Genomic DNA, 18,916 nt, shown 5'->3' with positions numbered 1-18,916 from the left:
CATCCATATTTGCAATGGCTTAACAACTAAAAAGAACTACTCAAAAGCTATGGGAATGGCAACCTAAGCAGACAGAAACACATGTATTACCACGAGGATTATGTAGGCAGTTTTGTAATCTACACAGTAAAATATGTGATTTCTAATCCATTAAGATAGAAGTCTATTAAAAAAAAGTTTGTGAATTTATGTTTAACTACTTGAAATTTGGTGAACTAGACTGATTAATACTAAAAACATGTATTAAAATAAAAATAAATTACTTCTAAAACTAAGAAGCATAAATCAGGATAAAGGACTAAATACCCTAGAGAAAAATAAATATTTTCTTATTATTGTAAGGAGGTTAAGTGACTTGAACAGAAGCTTTGCAAAACTTACAACATGCATCATTATCACATCATAGACTAAACACTACAAAATGTATTAGCTGCCAGCCAGGGACAGCCCACCACGCGCCCCTGTGGAATGGAATTCACATAAAGCCAATACTCACTTTTAAGTTACTTCATATATTTTACTTACTGTTTGCAAAGCCAACATGCAGCTGAAAATGGATGCTAAAACAACCAGGCAATAACTAATATTTGGGGAATGAAGATTAAAAAAAAGATTTAAATTCTTACCTTGAATTTGTCCAGCATTCTTGACAGTGATGGTTTATTGAAGACATTGTAGTACAGCATTGAATCATGATAGTTCAGAACTGGAATTCAGTAATCTCAATTTGCCAATACCAAGATTCATCAGAGGGAAGAAAAACCCCACCAAATGCAAAATCATTTCAAGATGAGATAAATGGTTAGGAGACAGAAGAAAAACAGAAAAAATGCAATACGTATTCCAAATCTCTAGGTATCTTAAACATCAAAGTCAATATTATATTAAAATTTCCAAAATATTTATTAATTTATCAGCACAACCAGTGATTTCTCAGAAACACATATGTCTATATTCTGTTATAAAAATTAGAAAATATATAAACAAAAATACTATAATGCATGGTTGCAAACAATTTTAAAATGACCTGGGTTTGTATCTTTTTAAATTACTGATGTGACTGTTCATTGTGGTTCCCAAGCCCTGAGAACATGGGCTCGGTGGTTAAGCAGAGAGGCTGTGTAACTCTGTGTGAAAAACTGCTGTTACATCTTTTGTATGTGTCTATATCCAAACAAAAGCCTACTTGAATTCCTTTAATGATGAGTGGAAATTTCTTTCAGCCAATCTTTCTCCATAATTAAGAAGCCAACTGAACATGACTGACTGATAGATACATTTATGACAAGGATGATTCCTTCAAGTGTTTAGCAAAATCCAAGGGTATGTGAACGACAGTCTCACTGATGTGTTGTCGAAGCTGGCTGTTTAGCTCTTCATCTATAAATGAATCCATTTGTGAGAATGTATCCTGAAAATTACAAAATATTAGGTGCATTACTAAACAAGGCCAGTATGTGTTTTCCATGCATAGCTGAAATTAGCAGTCCTGTTTCTCTCCCACCCCCCCGTCATCTACACCAGACCTATGGAACTAGCTCACGTATATCTGGCCTGCCAGTAAGTTTCACTTGGCTAGCAACATGCCGATGTGTCAGGCAGTCCTTCGTAAGCTCATGGTTTTGGTGAGGATTTTTTGTTTTGTTGTAAAGTGGGCTTTAGAAGAATACCTACTACACACAGCCACAGCTTCCAGCTCTGAAGGAGCTTACACACGGCTTCCTGTTCAACACACCTTATAAAAACAAATCAAGCATCTCTGATCGAAAGGCTAATGAAAGCAATAATGCTAGCAGTAGAGGCTGTGAGTCAGAAAGGAATGCCCTGAGCCTGCCTCACAAGATCCCTTCTGGCTGCAGCCAGATCTGGAGCCCTCCACTCTTTCCTGGTGCACAGATGAGGAAGGTCACGCACATCATTTACACCTCCCTGTTGAAGGCTTAGCACTCACGTAGTCAAGTACTTTGTGCACTCAGGGACAAATGAGATCCTCTAGTGGTGCACAGGGAAAGAAAACTCCAATTCAGAGCTTCTGTCAATGGGGGGAAGTGCTGACAGACAATAGCAGCATGGCACACAGAGAAAAACATGCAGGACAGATAGGGTATCATCTAGATGATGCTGCCAAAATTTGTTAAAATGAGCCAAACAGCCAGAGAACAGGCAAGACCCCAAGGTAATTTTCCCAGTTATGTCCATTATAACCACCTATGGACAGTTTGTTCGGTTATCTTCCTCTTCCTTTGTTTCTGCTAAAGAGCTTGTGCGCTTCCTTATTCAAGCACTACACAACCTCTCTCCTATCTGCTGTTCCCAGCCTTATTCTGTCAGAGCTGCTAATGTAACACCCTAGCAGGACAGACACATCAAGAAGTCATTGTAAAAGGACAGAATAAGTAAGTAAAAATACATTTTCAGAAGGTGTTTCTCTAAAATGGAAAAAAACCTTGTGCTCTCAAGGCTTTAACTGACATTACTGAGTTACAAACTGGAGGCACTAACAAGGGTAACAGGTTATAATGTTTTCATGAGGAAGAAAGAAAATTAATTATCACTTTTTGAAGGACACACCACTCACTCACTGGACATTTGATGGAAGTTGGCATCTGGAACACATCCAGTGCTGAGGATCTAAAAAGTGTTCATCCACTTCTCCTCTTTATACATTAGCTCTTTGTTCCCCTCAAATTTATACTTTAAAGCTATAAACTGACACTAATAGGGATCAATATCCTTCTACATACTGAATCAAACGCTCTGGAAATCCAGCTGTCCTGCCAACTACCCACACTGGGGAAAGAGAGCTGTCTTTTTATTATTGCTTTTTGAACAAACAAACATTAGTTCATTATCACAGAGAAGGAACAAGAAACCTGCACTGAACCACTGCAAAGTGCAAAAGATAAGTAAAATAATAGCCACCATATTAATCTTGCTACGTTAACTGATGCTATAGGAGGTGGAACTATTCATACAGCTTTTCTTCCTTCTTTATAGTCAGTGCTATCTTATGCCACTTAAAAAAAAAATACTTGACACAGAAAGTACAGGAACCAGAAAGCCAAACTAAGTGTGCTAATGCCTGGGCACTGCATAGTGAGCCAGCAGATACAGGTTATACTGGTGTTATCATGTGGTTAAAAAAGGACACAGCGAGATGAGATGGTACCTTTCTTTTGGGTGTTACTGACGCAACAGGAGGGTTAAAGGTCATTCCTCTCATACTGTATGCCTCAAAAAGTTCTGTAGCAGGCCTATAGCAAAAACCACAGTGAAAGAAAAATGGCATTAGATACATTTCTAAATAATGTAGCACCAAACCCAAGAGCAGCTTCTCCCACACACACACACCATTCACACCCTCCACCATGCTTTAAGAGAACTCCTCAGAGTAATGAGCATCACCTGGTAAAGATCAGAAGCCAACAGCTGGAGAACAATGCAAGTAAAAGCAAGTAAAATGTGTCTAAATACTCAGTTGGGGGACAGAAGAAATGGGAGACAAGAACACTGTTCTGTTGGCTTGTCAACAGACTGTCCAAGCAGTCATTGCTTGCCCTGTACATACTTGAAAAAGCAAAAAACCCAATGTGGATAAAGGTTACCTAGCTGATACAATCTGCCTGAATTTCCAACAGTTCCTTACCAAACGGTTTTATGAAAACTAAGCAGCCGTGGGAGAACAGGGAAGACATTCACATGGGAAAAGAACTGGTTAAGAGACAGGAGTCTCTGATCTGTTTTTGTAATGGCAGGAAGAAACTCTGGATTTCCACAAGGTCTGTGCCAGGACCTATGCTTTTCAACACACTCAAAGATGAGCTGGAGAGTACTAAGTTACTTGCAGTAGTTAGAATGAGCTGCCTGTGAAGAACTGCAAATAGACTGTATGAGATGATGGTCAGTAAAACGGCAAATGAAATTTAGTGGGGGGAAAAAAAAAGTCATACAGAAAAGCAATCTCAGCATCACATAAAAACAGGCTCCGAGCTGATCACTATCACTTATGGAAAAAAATACTGTTATGACAGATATTTTCATGGGATTGTGGCCTTAATGCTGTTTGGAGTTGCAAAGAAACAGAGAACAGAATAGAAAATAGCTACATCAGTGTATAAATCCACAGATCACCCACATCTCAAGTACTGCATCTGAGGCTCCAATTTCCTCATCTTGAAATACCTGAATTGGTAAAAGCTCAGGAACAGGCAACAAAGATGATGAAAAGTATGGAATAGCTCCTGTCTGGGCCAGATCCCTTCAGCCAGAAGAGATGGCAGACAGAGGGACAATATGATAGAGGTCTACCAAGTCAAGTGAGGCACGGAAAGAGCAGACTGTATTAGAGCAGACTGTTCATTTCACCTCCCAGGGCAAGAACCAGGGACTGTTAAATGATGCATGCTGGCACCAGGTTCAAAACAAAAGAAGGTAGGTCTTAACGTAATGAGCTGTGGACTCATGGAACCCTTACCAAACAATGCTGTATTTGCAAAATGCATGCTTTGGTTCAAGGGACATGGACCAGTTTTGAAAAGAATTCCATGAACAGGTACTAACCACAGAATGGTATCAGGTTCAGGAAATCCACCAGGCTGAAACCAGTTGGAGGCTAGGACACTACCCAGCGCACGTGTCTTCCATGCTTGCCCTGTTTTTACTCTTCCTGAGGCACCTGCTTCCAGCCACTGCTGAAGACAGGATGCTGAACTAGATCCTTAGTCTGAACTAGGATGGCTGTTCTTACGTTTTAACGTACTATGGACCTTACGCTGCAAGTTGGTTTCCAGTTTACACTGGACAGCCACAGTTCAGTGATCCTGATCCATATTCAGATCAGGGCTGCTGCTGCAGATATTTTGCTCCCGTGGGAAGAATGCACACTGCACTTTGAGATTTTTACCCTTGTCACAGCCTGGCAACAAGCCTCAAAAGGAAAAAAAAAAAAAAAGAAAAAGGCAGCCAACATTCTGTACTGGCAGAAGAACAAAGAAAGTGAGTTTGAAGAACAGAATCTTTTAATTTTACGGATAATTATTTTTAGGGATTCCTTTAATAAAGTATGAGCAACAGCTACTTTTCAGGGCACTATTTTTAAAAACAGAACTCTGATAACTCACATTTGGCTCAAATCAAGTGAAAGAGCTCCTGAGCCTTCAGTTGGAGCTCCAACAGTAAGGTGAGCTGCAAATTTCTGCACTGTTGGATGATAGTGTCTCTGAAAGAAAGGAAGAAAGAAGGCAGTTGACTGAGGGACAAGGGATAATGTATTTATGTATGGCTTCTCGCATTTATTTCCATTTCAATAACATGGAAGGTTCTGCTTTTGTTTTAGATAGAGAAACTGAGCACCCCAAAATCAGTCAGTTTCTGGGGTTAAGTGAATGAGAACACCCAGTCATACATTTATTCACTAGTATGTCATGCTGTGAGCATAACTCTCCACAGTTAATCTAACTCTTACTCCCAGAAGGCAGGAGAAAGGGCAGAGGAACTCCAACCCCCCAGCCCCAAACTCTAAATCCTGGCTGGAATGACAGATCAAGGTGTCAGTTGCGCCCTGGAGAAGGGCTGGACTGCAAGGGAACTTAACAGATTGAAAAAGCCTCCAAAGGAGTCTTATTAGGCAACCTGCAGTAAGATCCGGTGTGGTACTAATATAAGGGATGTGTAACATTCCCTTTTGAGCTCATTCCTTCCCTATACCACTGTGCTGCTGTCCCTCTTTGTATGCAATAAGCTCAGGTGGGCCAGATTTGACTGATAAGCCTGAATACCTCTGTTCTCTATTTGTGTAAAGCATATAAACATTTAGCAGCTATTTACTGCTGACTTTTACTTCTCAAATCACTCAGCTACTCACCAACCTGCAGTAAATGCAGCTCCCACAGAGCCGTGTTCTGAGCATTGCAATGCTCTGGTTCATCCAGTTCTGGGAGATAAACTCCACTGCCTTGAGATTCATTGTCTAGTAAGAGGTCCATCTTTGGGAATGTCTACAAAACAAAAGAAAAGGACTAAGTTGCTTATATTACATGTCCAATTATAATACGGTTAAGTAAAGTTCAGGATTAATTCCATATTATTCAATCTCACAGCATTTACGGATACTCTGTTTTCAACATTCTTGCTTAAGATGCTTCAAAATATTTTGCATAAAGTCAATTTGTCAAAAAATTCAATCAGCTTTAACCAGTGAGCTGAAAATTCCAACAAGTAAAACTTACTTGCATGAATACCCTGTTTGTTGCCAAGATCCCAACACTGGAGTTTGGAAGTACATGAAGAGCAAGTGTGGAAAGTCGCTTTAGGAAAGCAAGAGCTCGTTGCTGGGAAACTTGCTTTCTCCGCTTGGCAAACATGACATCCAGGCACTGGAGCACAATCCCTATATCATCATTGGTACCACCTCAAAAGCAGAATTTCATACAAAGAGTAAATACCCATGTCAAGGAACGTACAGCTAAATACTCTGCTATTGACTGTACACTGGAACCTGAGAAATAACATGAAAGCTAAGAGGTTCAAACACAGCACTAATGTGATACAGACATAAGCATCCATCCTTTTTTGGTAAAAATAGTCCAGCTTTGAACAGAAAAAATGTATCATTGTTTCTGTGCTCCTTTCTAAGAAAATATTTGTTCCATCAAAAATGTCTAAACATCAGAAGCAGTTAGTGTTTCAACTCTAAGTATATTCATTATATCATCTTTTACAAATTGTTAAACGGTGCAAAAATTTAGTCTTTTACCCATCCAGAACTGTAGAATGTTTTTTCTCAATCTTTCCCCCTTAGTGAATATAAATTTATGAAGTTAATTAAAATTATGTTAATTTCAAACTTTATAAGTATCTCTTTTCATAAACTATTCAGCTTCTCAGAATTATTAGAAAATTTAGATTAGAAAATTAGAATGTCAGAATTATAAAAATCAGAAATATAAACCAGGAGATTTTAGAAAACAGAATTTAAATTGAAATTATTTTTTAAATTATATTAGAAAAATAAGAGATTTTTCTCTAGTAGGGAAAGAATTAGAGAAAAAATAGAGCATTTTTAAATTGCCACGGAAAGAAACAATTATAAGGAAGTAAAAAAACTTAAACTGAGGACAGGATAAATGCTTATCCAAGATCACATATTCAGCATTCCCTAATGAAATGACATGATTAGGACCTGGTAGCATGTATTGCAATAATACTTATAGTATTTGTATTGCAGTAGTGCAATGTGCAACTTGAGAAAAAAGTAGATTAAAACAGACAGTAATCTTTTCAGAACTCATATATCTTAAAACAACTGTAGTTTATTAACACTATATTAAGGCTGTGATACCAAACAAGCAGAATAAACATTATTTAGGTGAACACTGAAAATAAGAATCTGGAGTTACCTGCATGTAGGCTGAACAGTGTCTTGTAAAGATGTGTGTAGAATTTCATCGGATCAATGTTAAGAACATCACCTATTAACATAATCCCAAATAAATACATTTACTCCATTAATCTATCTAATTAATCAGACAATATTAAACAAAAGTTTGTTTTTAAAGATCTCTTACCTTGACCAGAGAGTATATGAAAAGCACTGAGAATGCAATGAAGACTCTCACGATAGCTTAAACCCTAAGAATACAAAACTGATTAAGTACCCAAAAGAATGTAATTTTAAGAAAACTGTAATAAAAGTAAGCTCAACTTACCCCAGATGCAATAAGAGAATGAAGGACAATCAACAGGTCATCAAAAAATTCCACATTTATGAGATGAGCAAACCTTGAATCAAAGAGATTTTTATTTTTAAGCTACAGACACTATCTGCAAACTCAGTTAAAATTATTTTGAGTTGCCAAAATCTGCACCTTAAAAGCAGAGCTAAATCAAATGCTGAACATCTATTATCTTCACATAGATGGATGATTCAGCCCCCAACTGCTAATCACGGTTTCCCTATAGCACTAGAGACATGCTCATGTTCTTCAGGAAGTAATCAGACAAAATAATAGAATCACATCACACCCTGCTGGGTTTGCATCACATCAATTCTATCATGGGAAATTTCACATTATGTTGAAATGTTTTTACAAGTAGGTGAAAACTTCAGCAGAGAAATAAAAGAATTTGAACAAATTTGTCAGGGACAGTCTTCTCTCACTGCTTATAAATCCCTTTCAAAGTCAAAAATCCCTTTAGTGCTTTATGTCTTTTCTAACACACACAAAAGAAGGTGGGCTTAGTTCTTACTTTGCAAGACCTTCTAGCACGGCTGGCAAAAGTGGAGACTTCTGAGCTTTCTTCAAGATTCTAAAGTAAGTTACAAATACAATATTCAAGGTCTCTGTGTGCTGAAGGAAAGAAAACAAAATAAAATACTTAAGCATGGAAAACAGACGCTTCTGCTTCACTTAAACTCAATTGCAAATGCTCCTCTCTGTTCAAGCCTGCACTCAGGCCTTCCAAACCAGCCCTGGCACTGCCATCTCTGCTCTTCTTATGCTGAAAAGCTCAAGTCCTGCTCTCCTGCCCTCTACTCTGTCCCCTCACCTTCTCCTAGCTAAACAGCCTCTCTTCCCCTCAGTCCATGCTAGCCACACTCCTCCTTTGCCTAAAGATCACTCTGAGAGGCTGGTAGCAGCCGTTACATACTGCCATATGTAACAGGAACAGGACACCTAGAGGACACATGTCAATGGATGCAAATACGTTTTTGTGCAGAGAACAGAACGAAATAGGAATGGCTAAGTCGACTTTCCCAGGTAAATTGAGAGGGTTTGGTTTAAAACCTAGACCTCTGGCACAGGCAAAATGTTTGTAAGCTGTCAACATTATCTAGAGGTGTGGAATGCTGACAGGCTGGGATGGAGGGGAGACACTTGGTTACAAAAGGATTAGGAGCTGCTACTTTGCAAAAATAGGAAAATAATCTCTAAATTACTTACCAGCTTCAGTTTTTTTTCTTTACTTTCTGACGCTTCTGCTTCCAAGAGTTCTCGTTCCAGTTTCTCTTCTGCTTTCTTCCACTGAAAACATACAGTTGATTTTAAGACAACAGATTAAATGTTTCCAACCAGCCTGGATATCCAGGTTCCAAAGATACCCAGAGAACAAATCTTCTATGCTTGGTGAGTTGCTTAAGTCATGCTGTGATGCTACAGGGTAACCAAGTTGGATATATTCCTTCCTATCAGAAACAACCAATCAAAGGTGTTTAAAACACCAGAAAGAGAAAAAAATTAGGAAGATAATTAAATTCCCTGTAGAACCTCATAAATATTCAAGTACAACGCAAACACTAATCACTGATGCTGAGAGTTAACAATGGCAACAGGAGAAGTGCAATCATTGCTAGAACAAATTGGTACATAAAGTCACTGAAGCAGAGCATAAGAAAGCACACGTCATACCTTTCTTTGCATTCTTGAAAGATTTTTTCTTTTCTCTTTGTAAGTCATGAACTTTTTCTTTGGTGCAATGTCTTCGGAATCTTTTTGTAATTCTACTTCCTTAATTCTTAAGTGAAGAAATACTTTTAACACCTATTGTAAAATGAAATAAATACAATGAAAGGTGATCCACAACGGAGGAACGGAGATGGTAAGAAATCCTGAATTCCATTCAGGCTAGTGGGCTTTGCTCATCAAAGGCTCTTCTATTTATTGCCCTCCTGTTCCTTCATATCTGTATCTCTCATCTCTGCTCCCAGTTCCTTTCCCAGCACTGTCCATTTCTATCCTTTCCTCCATTTCCCTCTCTCACTTCAAGTTTCCCTACCTGACTTAACCCACGTCTCTGTCGAGAGCTGATCTCCTCCTCCCAGTCTCCTTCCCCTGCCCCATATCTCTCTTTCTAACTCTCTGGCTCAGCCCACTCCTAAGCTGCCTGTGTTCTGACAGAGTGAGGAAATTCTGCTAGTCTGCAGCCAGCAGCTGCACTAACTTTAACTTCCAGATTTTTTTTAAACCATTGACAGAAGAAAATTGTGTAGTACAACAAAAAGATTCTTACCTCAGGTCTGACATCGTAATTTCTACTCCTCACAAGGCCAGAAATGACCTTAACTACACCGAGTGAAGCATAGCCCAACTTGTCTTGTTTAAAGAGCTTCTTAACTGCCTCAAAGCACAGTTCAGAAATCTGAAAAGTGAATTTGAACAAATTCTTCCGTAAAGCCAAGTCTACGACAACAGCTAACTGGTAATACTGATGGTATTTACTAATTAGAAAGTGGACATGGCCTGTAAAATAGCAAAAAGATGGCCACAAGATCTGGATATTGTGGAATAAAGCTCAGAAATAGATTATTTTTCATGCAAAACAAGAACTCTTTCCCTAATCAGAAAATCACTTACCATTTTTGATGCATCATTCATGAGTGGAACAATGAGAACAATAATGTTGTTGTGGAAGTTAAAGTGGGGTAGGGCCACAAGCAGCTCACACAGACACTTCACTGCAATCTCCGCTAGACCTTTGTACGCTTTTAATGAGATTACATTGCTTTTCTTCAACTTCCTTTGTTTCCAATCTGTACAAAATATTATTTTTAGTGATTACTGTTCAGAATGTAGGGAAGCTTCTAAATAGTTAGTTTTAGTTATTGCAGGCATTCTCCTACACACTTATATGAAACAGTACTTGCATGAAAGACAGCAGGTAGCATTCAGAGGAGGTTAACTGTGATGCTGCAAATATTTACTACAAAAAATGGAAAGTGTTGACTGTACCTTTAATTGTTTGTTCCAGATTTTCCAAGTAAAATTTATACTGGCTCACAAGGCCTTCTTCATATTCTCTCAGTTTCTGAGTTTCTTTTTTAACCTGTAAACATAATACACATGAAATTTTATCTGGAGAGCTAAATCCTGAAATTAGCCAGTGGTGAAAAAACCCAAAGTTTTAAAACAAATTATCAGATACCTAAGTAGTTTTTTCTTCTACACAGACGTTCCTAGAAATGTATCAAAAATAAAATATTTCTACATATTTCTCTACATGTTCTTGTGCTCAGAGGGCCTTTTCCAACTAGGCCGATTTCATTTATAGGTACTGAAGTGAAATTTGTAACTAGATGTTATTGTAAAGCCATGACTCTAAACTGCACTACAAGAAACCTTCTAAAGAATTGGTTAAAACCAAATTCCAGGTAACAAGTTATTCTGCATTTGTTCAGCAAATTATTGAACACATTACGCAGAAATCTGTGCCAGGAAGGTGTCAATGTTGCATAATTTGCTTTCTTTCTCGTTCCCTTCAGTGTGACACAAAACACCATCTTATTCCAAGGTTTATGATGAAAGTCACATAGGTTTGGTATGCTATTTTCATATACTATTTTTTCCCTCCATTACCACCAGCATGTCACCTACTTATTGAAGGAAGTACATAAGAATTAAAGGTTCAAAACAAAGACCTCTGCCCCTGAAAGTGTCACAGCTTCCGAATTTCCACAAGTGCTTGTGTATTTGTCACCCTTTGCTCAAAACTATAAATTCATATTAAACAAATCAGTATTAGTAATTGATATAACTTAAAAAAATCTGAACTACTCACAATACTCTATAAAGAAATTTGGTATGTCACCTTGGTAGCCTTTTCTGCTTCAGTCAGAGGCCGAATTTTGTAAGAAGGCACAATATCTTTGAATATCTCCATCAAAGAAACCATGACCAGCTTCCGAACAATCACGGCCACATTAGGATCCTGTTCCATCAGCATGGCACGCAGCTCCTTCAACTTTTTAATCTGATTGAGAAAAGAGGCAGACAAAGTCAGCTGAAGATCACCCACAAACCAATGTACAAGTACAATGTACATTTCAGCAAAAGTTTGCCACAAGAAACATGCCTCATTTTTAAATACTAGAAAGAGAAAAAAATTAACTCAGCAGCTACTCAGACTCTACTTAGCACTGCATAAAGAGCCAAGAAATGCTAGATATCCCAACAAAATTTTTATCTTGGGAATGTTCAAACTACCCTGCTATGACAAACTTGCACAGAATTATAGCAAATTACTAGCATATCCTGAAACATTGAGAACTATCAGATACAACCCTGAAATCAGAGCTTAAATAAGGGTCACGCTTAAGGAACAAGGTAGTTTGGACAGGGAATACGACAGACAGTTATTATTCCTAAAACCACAAGTATTCAGAGGGACAAATTACAACTGAACAGCGAACACAATCACCTGGATCTTCACCTGATTCAAATCCTTTGTACCAACCTATGGCAGCAGTTTCACTGTTTGCCACCCCCCTGAGAAGTGATACAACACCTTTTTCCTTGTTCTACTCATGTATTTTTCTGCTTTTGCTATTGTTTGGTCACTTCAGATCTTTATTTATTGACTTACTGCACAACACAGGCACACATACATGCATATTAAGTAAATGCTACCTACGTTGTTGTCTGGCTCAGAGAGAATGGCCGATGCTAAGGCAGCTATGTGCATCTTCCTTTCCTGCAGCTTTTGTCTCCTCTGAGCAGCCATTTCCTCAGGAGTGAGAACAGGCAGGGGTTCTTCATTGAAGTCTAGCACAAGGTACGAGAGTTGGAAAGGAGGGTTACTAGGGAAGCCACTTAACAAATACCACATTGCAAACTACAGTTCTAGATACTGCATTTCAGATGGGTACCACAATAACATCACACAAGAGTAACACATGCAGTTCCACAGTAAAAGAAGCTTTAAGAATGTCCTTGCTAGAGCTTATATTAACCCAGAGATTAATTTTTGCTCCACTCCAAAATGTTACTTTTCAAAAAGAAATGGACCAATGTCTTTGAATCTGCAAATGGTATTCCCTAAGTACAGTGGGAACATACAAACTCAACATATGACCCCAACTGTGCCAAGAAACTGCAGTGCTCCGCAACTTGCAGCAAATTATTCACCATTCAATTTTTGTTTTAAAAATACAATTGTTTTATTTGCGTTTTCTGAGTATTATTTTGCTGCAAGTATGTCCTTCCTCATCTTCAGATTGTATTTAGAGCATAATGACTCAGAAGTGGCAGAGTTACAACTGCAACTGTTATTTGAATATGACTCTTAACTGGATAGCAAACTGCAAATCAAAATCTGAATTTCCTGGTATTCTGATGTTTTAAGTAAAAAATTTCAAAGACAGACACTCAAAAGCCTACAGAAGTCTGTGCCCTGAATTGCATTTCAAAATGATCTGAGAGTAATCAAACTAGAATCACAGCATAGATTCTTTAAGACCAAGGTTTCCCTTCTCACTAGCAAAGATGACACAACTGATATAAGGAACTTCATCCAAACATCAGTTCCAGGTGAAAATCAAAGTAATTTTAAAGAAAGAGATTCTGAAGCCAGCTGTTCCTCAGGTCCTGGGATCCTAGCAGGTAAGAAAGCAAGCTCTGCACCACTGTTACACTCTGGGGGCAACATGGTAATTAACATATTCAAAAACACCCTAAACAAAATACACTTAAATTACAAACTTCCTTAGGGAACAGCAAAGTACTCATATGTCAGTGATTTGGAGGAAAAAAAAAAAACCAACAAAAAGCAAACATGATGTTTTATTACCCTCTGCTTCCTCCATTTCTTCTGTATCCTCTTCATCCTGTGCAGCATTGAGAACTGCAAAAATAAAGTGTCTAGTGTCAAGCATGTAATAAACACTGTGGAATTTTAAAAGAATAAATTATATACATCTTGGCTACTATACTGATTCTGGAATCTGTGTCTTACCTGGCTTTTCCATAGTTTGGGGAATAATGCCACCTTTGTCTTTGATGGGGAGCAGATGGATGAGTTCTTTTTCTGGCTCAGTCCGCATACGTCTTGGCACCTTCTCATATTTGTCAATCACACTTTCATGTTTTCGTTTTTTGACGTGAACAGGTTCACTGAAAAATACAAGCCAAACTAAATGAATTTGCCATCTAATTAGACATGAACCATGTATGACAGTATACTAGCTGGATTAAGTGTCCGCACTCAGAAAAATAAATAATGGCTGATCTTATTAAGTGGAATGTTTTGAGTTCACCATTGACAGCACCAGTCACCACTCAGTCAAACAATGTTAATGTGGATCTGTACAGGATCTTTGAATTCACGACAATACAGTGCTTTCCATCTCCTTTTTTTTTGGAAACAAAATGTGAAATGAGTAAAGACAAAATGAGATTTAGTTAATCTGGCAGGTCAGCCCACTTCATGAATTTTGAAATGTTGGCATATGAGTGTGAACACACGCATGCATGCAAAATGCTTGCATTGATTTTGAATTTACAAAAAAAAATTAATTGAATGGTGTAACCACTTATAGTACAGGCACACTATGAATTGTGTTATCTGTTCCTCTTATTAAAAAACTAAAAGCCAGGGATAAAGAATCACATTGTTGAAGCCACATGGTCTGTCTTGTAACAGGAACACTGCTTTTGTTCTTGTAAGGAGCAGAGTTTCAACTATGAACATCTGAAGGACTCTGAAAGCTCTGGGCTCAGAGACTGCTAGGCTTCAGAAAGTAAAAATTGCTTGTATGAGAAGTAGTTTGATATCCCAGAGTCTACCCAGATTCCCTGCACACACGACACGGTCACCCTACACACGCATTGTAAGGACAGTGCACCAGCCTGAGCCTTGCTGTGCCTGTGCAGATCAAATCTTTCCTGTGTACCCAAATCCTAGTCAACGAGCACAGGAATTCTACACATCTGTGACTGATCTGTTGAGCACGAAGAAAATACAGCTGCTGTGAAAACAAGGGAAATTCTGGGTCATACCAGACATCTGGAAACCCTAGTACTAGCTGATGGGTTTTGAGATGGCACTGCTCCCATTCATGTAGCAGTAAGGGACTTGGGGACCCTTCAAAGTAAGGCAACAGTAAACAAATCAGATTAAGCTTGTAAAGGCAAACATCCTTCGGAAACATTTCAGCCCTAAAATATTCAAAATTCTGGAAAAGAGTAAATAAAAGACAAAGAGGCAGAACAGAAACTATTAAGACCTCAGCACAGCCTGTTTCTCACCTAGGCCAGAGTGCTGTTTTACCTGCCTCTCTCCCCACTGTGCTCCCCCGCTGCATGAGCAGGTGCCCTGGCATGGCTGAGGCTCACTAAAAACTTAATCCTGAGCAGTCCTGCCATGAAGGACTCCACCAGCAAGCAAGCAGGACTAGGACCCTCTCACTGGACAAACAGTGCAGTGTCTTCCTTAAGATGCCCCACAGCCACACTCTCCGCTACCCTGCCTTGACTTCCCAGGCGAGGCCTAACCAGGATGTGATAATGAGTGGGTCAGTGCACATTTTTATTTATCCCTACTCCATGTTAACTTTTACCACTATTACTATGACTTTTCTACTCTGCTTACTGGGAAAGCTTGTGTCATACCCCACTCTCCAGGGATAACAGAAATAACGCAGTGTGGTGTACCACCCTTTCGTGGGATATGTTCCTAACCTGCACATAAGTATATAAGAATATATGTATTTAGTCTGTGCTAATATGACCATGTAATTTATAAGTGAGGTATTATTTGACAAGTTCTTAAGAATAATTATAGTTGATCAGAGTAAAGCAGATTGAAAAGACAAATTCTCCACTTTAAGGGAACACTATAAAAGGAGCTAAAAGCTAGTAACAGTAAAACAGGTAAAAGAGCAACTATGCTTCTATGTATTTCATTGTGAACTCTACCTAACACCTTGCTCTAGAAAACTGGTAACAAATTTTTTGTACTAATGTTCTGGTATCGCATGTGTTTACAGACATGGCTTCCAGAACCCTTTTTTTTTTTCACAGCAATTTGCAATGCAATATGAAAGTATAGTGGCCCAAAGTCCAGGGAACGTCCTGAATACTCTATATAGAAAAAAAGACTCTGTATACAGATTAAAGCATATCTTTCAGTCTGAGGAATGCTACTCATCTCGCAGCCAGGGACCTCACGGGAAGGAACACTGTGCAGAAACAGTAATCCTGAAGGTCAGGCAGAGCAGGTGAATGTACTGATACACATCAATACATTAATACTGAATGTACTGACAAACTCGGGAAACACTAAACTGGAACTACAAAGAAACATCAGACTGAAAGTGACCTCCTGATATATGTATTACATTACATATTAATTCCGTTTTAACCACACAAAGCTGAATTAGTACGAAAAGTAGACAACACCACTCACTTAGAAGAAAGATCTCTGGTTAAAAAGGATGCTTTTTGAGACAAATCCTCCATTAATTTTAAGTCATCTTCATCCATCATGTCCAGTGGAAGAGCATCTTCTTCCTCTTCTTCTTCCCGTTTTTCAGCTATTTTAGAAGATTATGTATACAGATTAAGATCCTGTACATATATTCAAACTTGAAAACCTAACCCTGCCTACACCTGTGAGACCATTTTACACCCTACTTCAACCTTGAGCTCATCAACCTTCATGCATGTATTTTGTGTTATCCCAGAAACTGCCCCTTTATTGTGACATTGAATAATGATTAGAGCAAACACATTTCTACCCTCTCCAACTGTCAGATCTTGCTGCCAGAATGGCTACATTTTATATTTTTCATAACTCTCCCTTTCTTTCCTTTAAACAAGAACAGGAATTATTTGTACACAGAAAATGAAATGTTGTTTTCTTGATACATAATTTTACAACATGAAGCACCAGGATAATTAGTAACCCTCATACCTTTCCGCTTACAAAAATAGTTCTGAGCAAACACTTACCAACTTGTTTTTTCTTGCATTCTTCCAATGGAAAAGGTTTTCTAGAGATAGCATCTCTGACAGCCTCCCTTAGCTTCTTTTGTTCTTTTCGATACTTCCTAGCAGCACTCTGCTGCTTGTACTGTTTATTCTTTAATTTGTTGTCAAGTTTTATTTTACTAGTTCTCAGTAACTTGCGAAAGCTTGGAACTCGTTTTGTGTTTTTTCTCTAGGAAACAAACAGAAAACTACAAGTAACTGACATGTTCATAGACTTTGCGAAATTTATTTCACTGTTTCAGATCTCATTAGGTTCATATTTCTATCAGGGCTGAAGAACGCATTTCTTCCAAATGGTATCATTGGTTAGCTCCAAATTTACCCAACTGTGTTGAATTCTTGAGAAGAGAGACCTGCAAAGAATGTTTTACAGAAACATTCTTTGACAATTTTTTTAATTAAACCCTACGTCCATCACTTTTAGACACATGAACACTCAAAGTATGGTGAACAGACTGTTAGGGCACAGTTCTTTGCCCTGTGTGCTCCCAGGCACTGTCTCCTCTCTTCACGATGCTGTTCTTCCCCAGCACACGATAAGGTTACAAGGGTCTGGTACAAGGCCACAGCCTCAGGCAAATGTCCTCCTGCAGCACACTCCCCCATGCCAAGCTTTGGCTCTCTCCTGCCCCAAACTCTCCATGACCGGTAGCTGCATGGAAGAGACAAGGCTGCCCACTGCAAGGCTCTGACCAGCATGATGCATAAGCTGCGTATGTGCTACAGGTGCCAAAGCTCAGGGAGCCACAGTGGTCACAAGCAAGAGCGCTAGGGAAAGCCCAGAGGCGCAGATCAATAGAGGTACTCTGCGCCAAAACCGCAAAACACTCCCAGGAGTGTTCAGGATGGAAATGGACGCAGCACAGCTTACCTGCTGAGGGGCTGCGGAGGGAAAATGGGCCATTGTATTAAGATTCCGGGGGGGGGAAGTGGGGGTCCCTTTGGTAAGGGGACAAGTGGCCGGACCAGTGTGGGGCTCCTCGAATCTGGAATTTTTGCCAGTTCACCTTTATCTTCCCTTTTTAGATTTGGCTACAGGGAAAGTGCTGAAGAGAGAGAAGCAACACTGACGCTTGTCCCTACGCCATCCACACAGCACCGTGAGCTAGAACAGCTACAGGCAGCAACGCCCCTGCCTAGAAGTCGGCTCGGACTCTGCTTTTCCTCTCCTGATGCCACCCCACAGCCCGAGTGCATGCGAACAGGTCACGCTGCAGACTACCCTGCTCCCTGTTAAAGCTCCGACGCCACGCTCCGCAGTATAACCAACAACGGTGACTCATTCTTCTTCCACACCTTAGTTTCAGCAAAATCACCTTCCAGAGGTGAGAAACGAAGGTGTATTTCGCCGGGGACCCGCCGCTGAAGGGCGGGCTGCTGCCCGCTCTAGGCGCCCGCCCCCCGACGCTCGGAGCTCTGTTGTTTCCTGCAGCCCCACGGCCGCGGCAGCACAGGACAAACCCGCTCGGCCCGACGGGAGGTGGGGCCAGCACAGGAAAGAAGCCTCCTCCCGAGGAGCCCGCGGCGGAGGCCCAGAGGCCGCCCCCCGCCCCGGCCGGGCCGCCAGGCCGCCGTCCCGTCAGCCCTGCCAGGCGCGCCCCGCGGCAGCACGCGGTCAGCGGGAGGCCTGAGCACCGCTCCCCCGTCCCGTCCCGTCCCGTCCCGCCCCGCAGCGCACCCCCCCAGACACCACCGCCCCCCACCGCAGCGTCCTACCGGCTTCATGGCGGCGGCCCCGAGCGCGTGCTGTGCCGGCGGCGGGCAGCGGAAGCGCCGAGCCGGGGCGGGGCCGAGCCGAGCCCTCCCCGCCCCGCGCGGCCGCAGCCACAGCGGCCCCTGGCGGCGGAGGGCGGCAGCCGTTGGTGAGGGACGGAGGGGGACTGCTCCGGCGGAGCAGTTTAAATGATAAAATTTATCATTTTATGATAAATAAATCAGTCTTTTATTTTAATGCTCCCCCCTCGGCCCCGCACCACAACACGCCCTCCGGGAGCAGAGTATGCGCCTCCGGGCTCACCCCCGAGCCCCAAAAAGAGCAAAGCTAACCTCGAGGCATAGGACACTGCCCTCCACCTCAGCTCCTCCGGGAGGCAAGGAATCCAGGTAACAAAAGTGTGGTTCCTTAGCGCAGTAACCAGTTAAGTTTCCAGCAGCAC

At 40.5% G+C, this 18,916-nt stretch overlaps 1 protein-coding gene across 2 annotated transcripts; it reads right to left on the bottom strand.

Annotated features, from left to right (window-relative positions):
* Positions 1-841: 841 nt before the first annotated feature.
* Positions 842-18,553, bottom strand: NOC3L (NOC3 like DNA replication regulator). Of its 2 annotated transcripts, none has more exons than XM_072871248.1 (21): positions 18,477-18,553; positions 16,722-16,929; positions 16,177-16,303; positions 13,726-13,883; positions 13,561-13,614; positions 12,406-12,536; positions 11,584-11,745; positions 10,728-10,821; positions 10,353-10,528; positions 10,009-10,137; positions 9,408-9,539; positions 8,943-9,023; positions 8,248-8,348; positions 7,707-7,779; positions 7,566-7,629; positions 7,398-7,469; positions 6,228-6,409; positions 5,868-5,996; positions 5,121-5,218; positions 3,170-3,254; positions 842-1,411 (listed from the first exon to the last, which is right to left on the bottom strand). In XM_072871248.1, exons 1-21 carry the CDS (start codon positions 18,483-18,485, stop codon positions 1,280-1,282), a joined length of 2,397 nt encoding a protein of 798 aa, XP_072727349.1. In that variant the 5' UTR covers positions 18,486-18,553; the 3' UTR covers positions 842-1,279. The 2 variants fall into 2 exon arrangements, 1 of the variants encoding a protein (XP_072727349.1); XR_012043944.1 differs by having other exon boundaries at positions 1,356-1,411; positions 5,864-5,996.
* Between the last annotated feature and the right edge of the window lie 363 nt (positions 18,554-18,916).

Source organism: Ciconia boyciana, chromosome 8 (genome assembly GCF_034638445.1).
Source record: "Ciconia boyciana chromosome 8, ASM3463844v1, whole genome shotgun sequence".
Lineage (NCBI taxonomy): Eukaryota > Metazoa > Chordata > Aves > Ciconiiformes > Ciconiidae > Ciconia > Ciconia boyciana.
The sequence above is the reverse complement of the archived record's forward strand: the minus strand, read 5'-3'. Positions and strand labels throughout refer to the sequence as shown.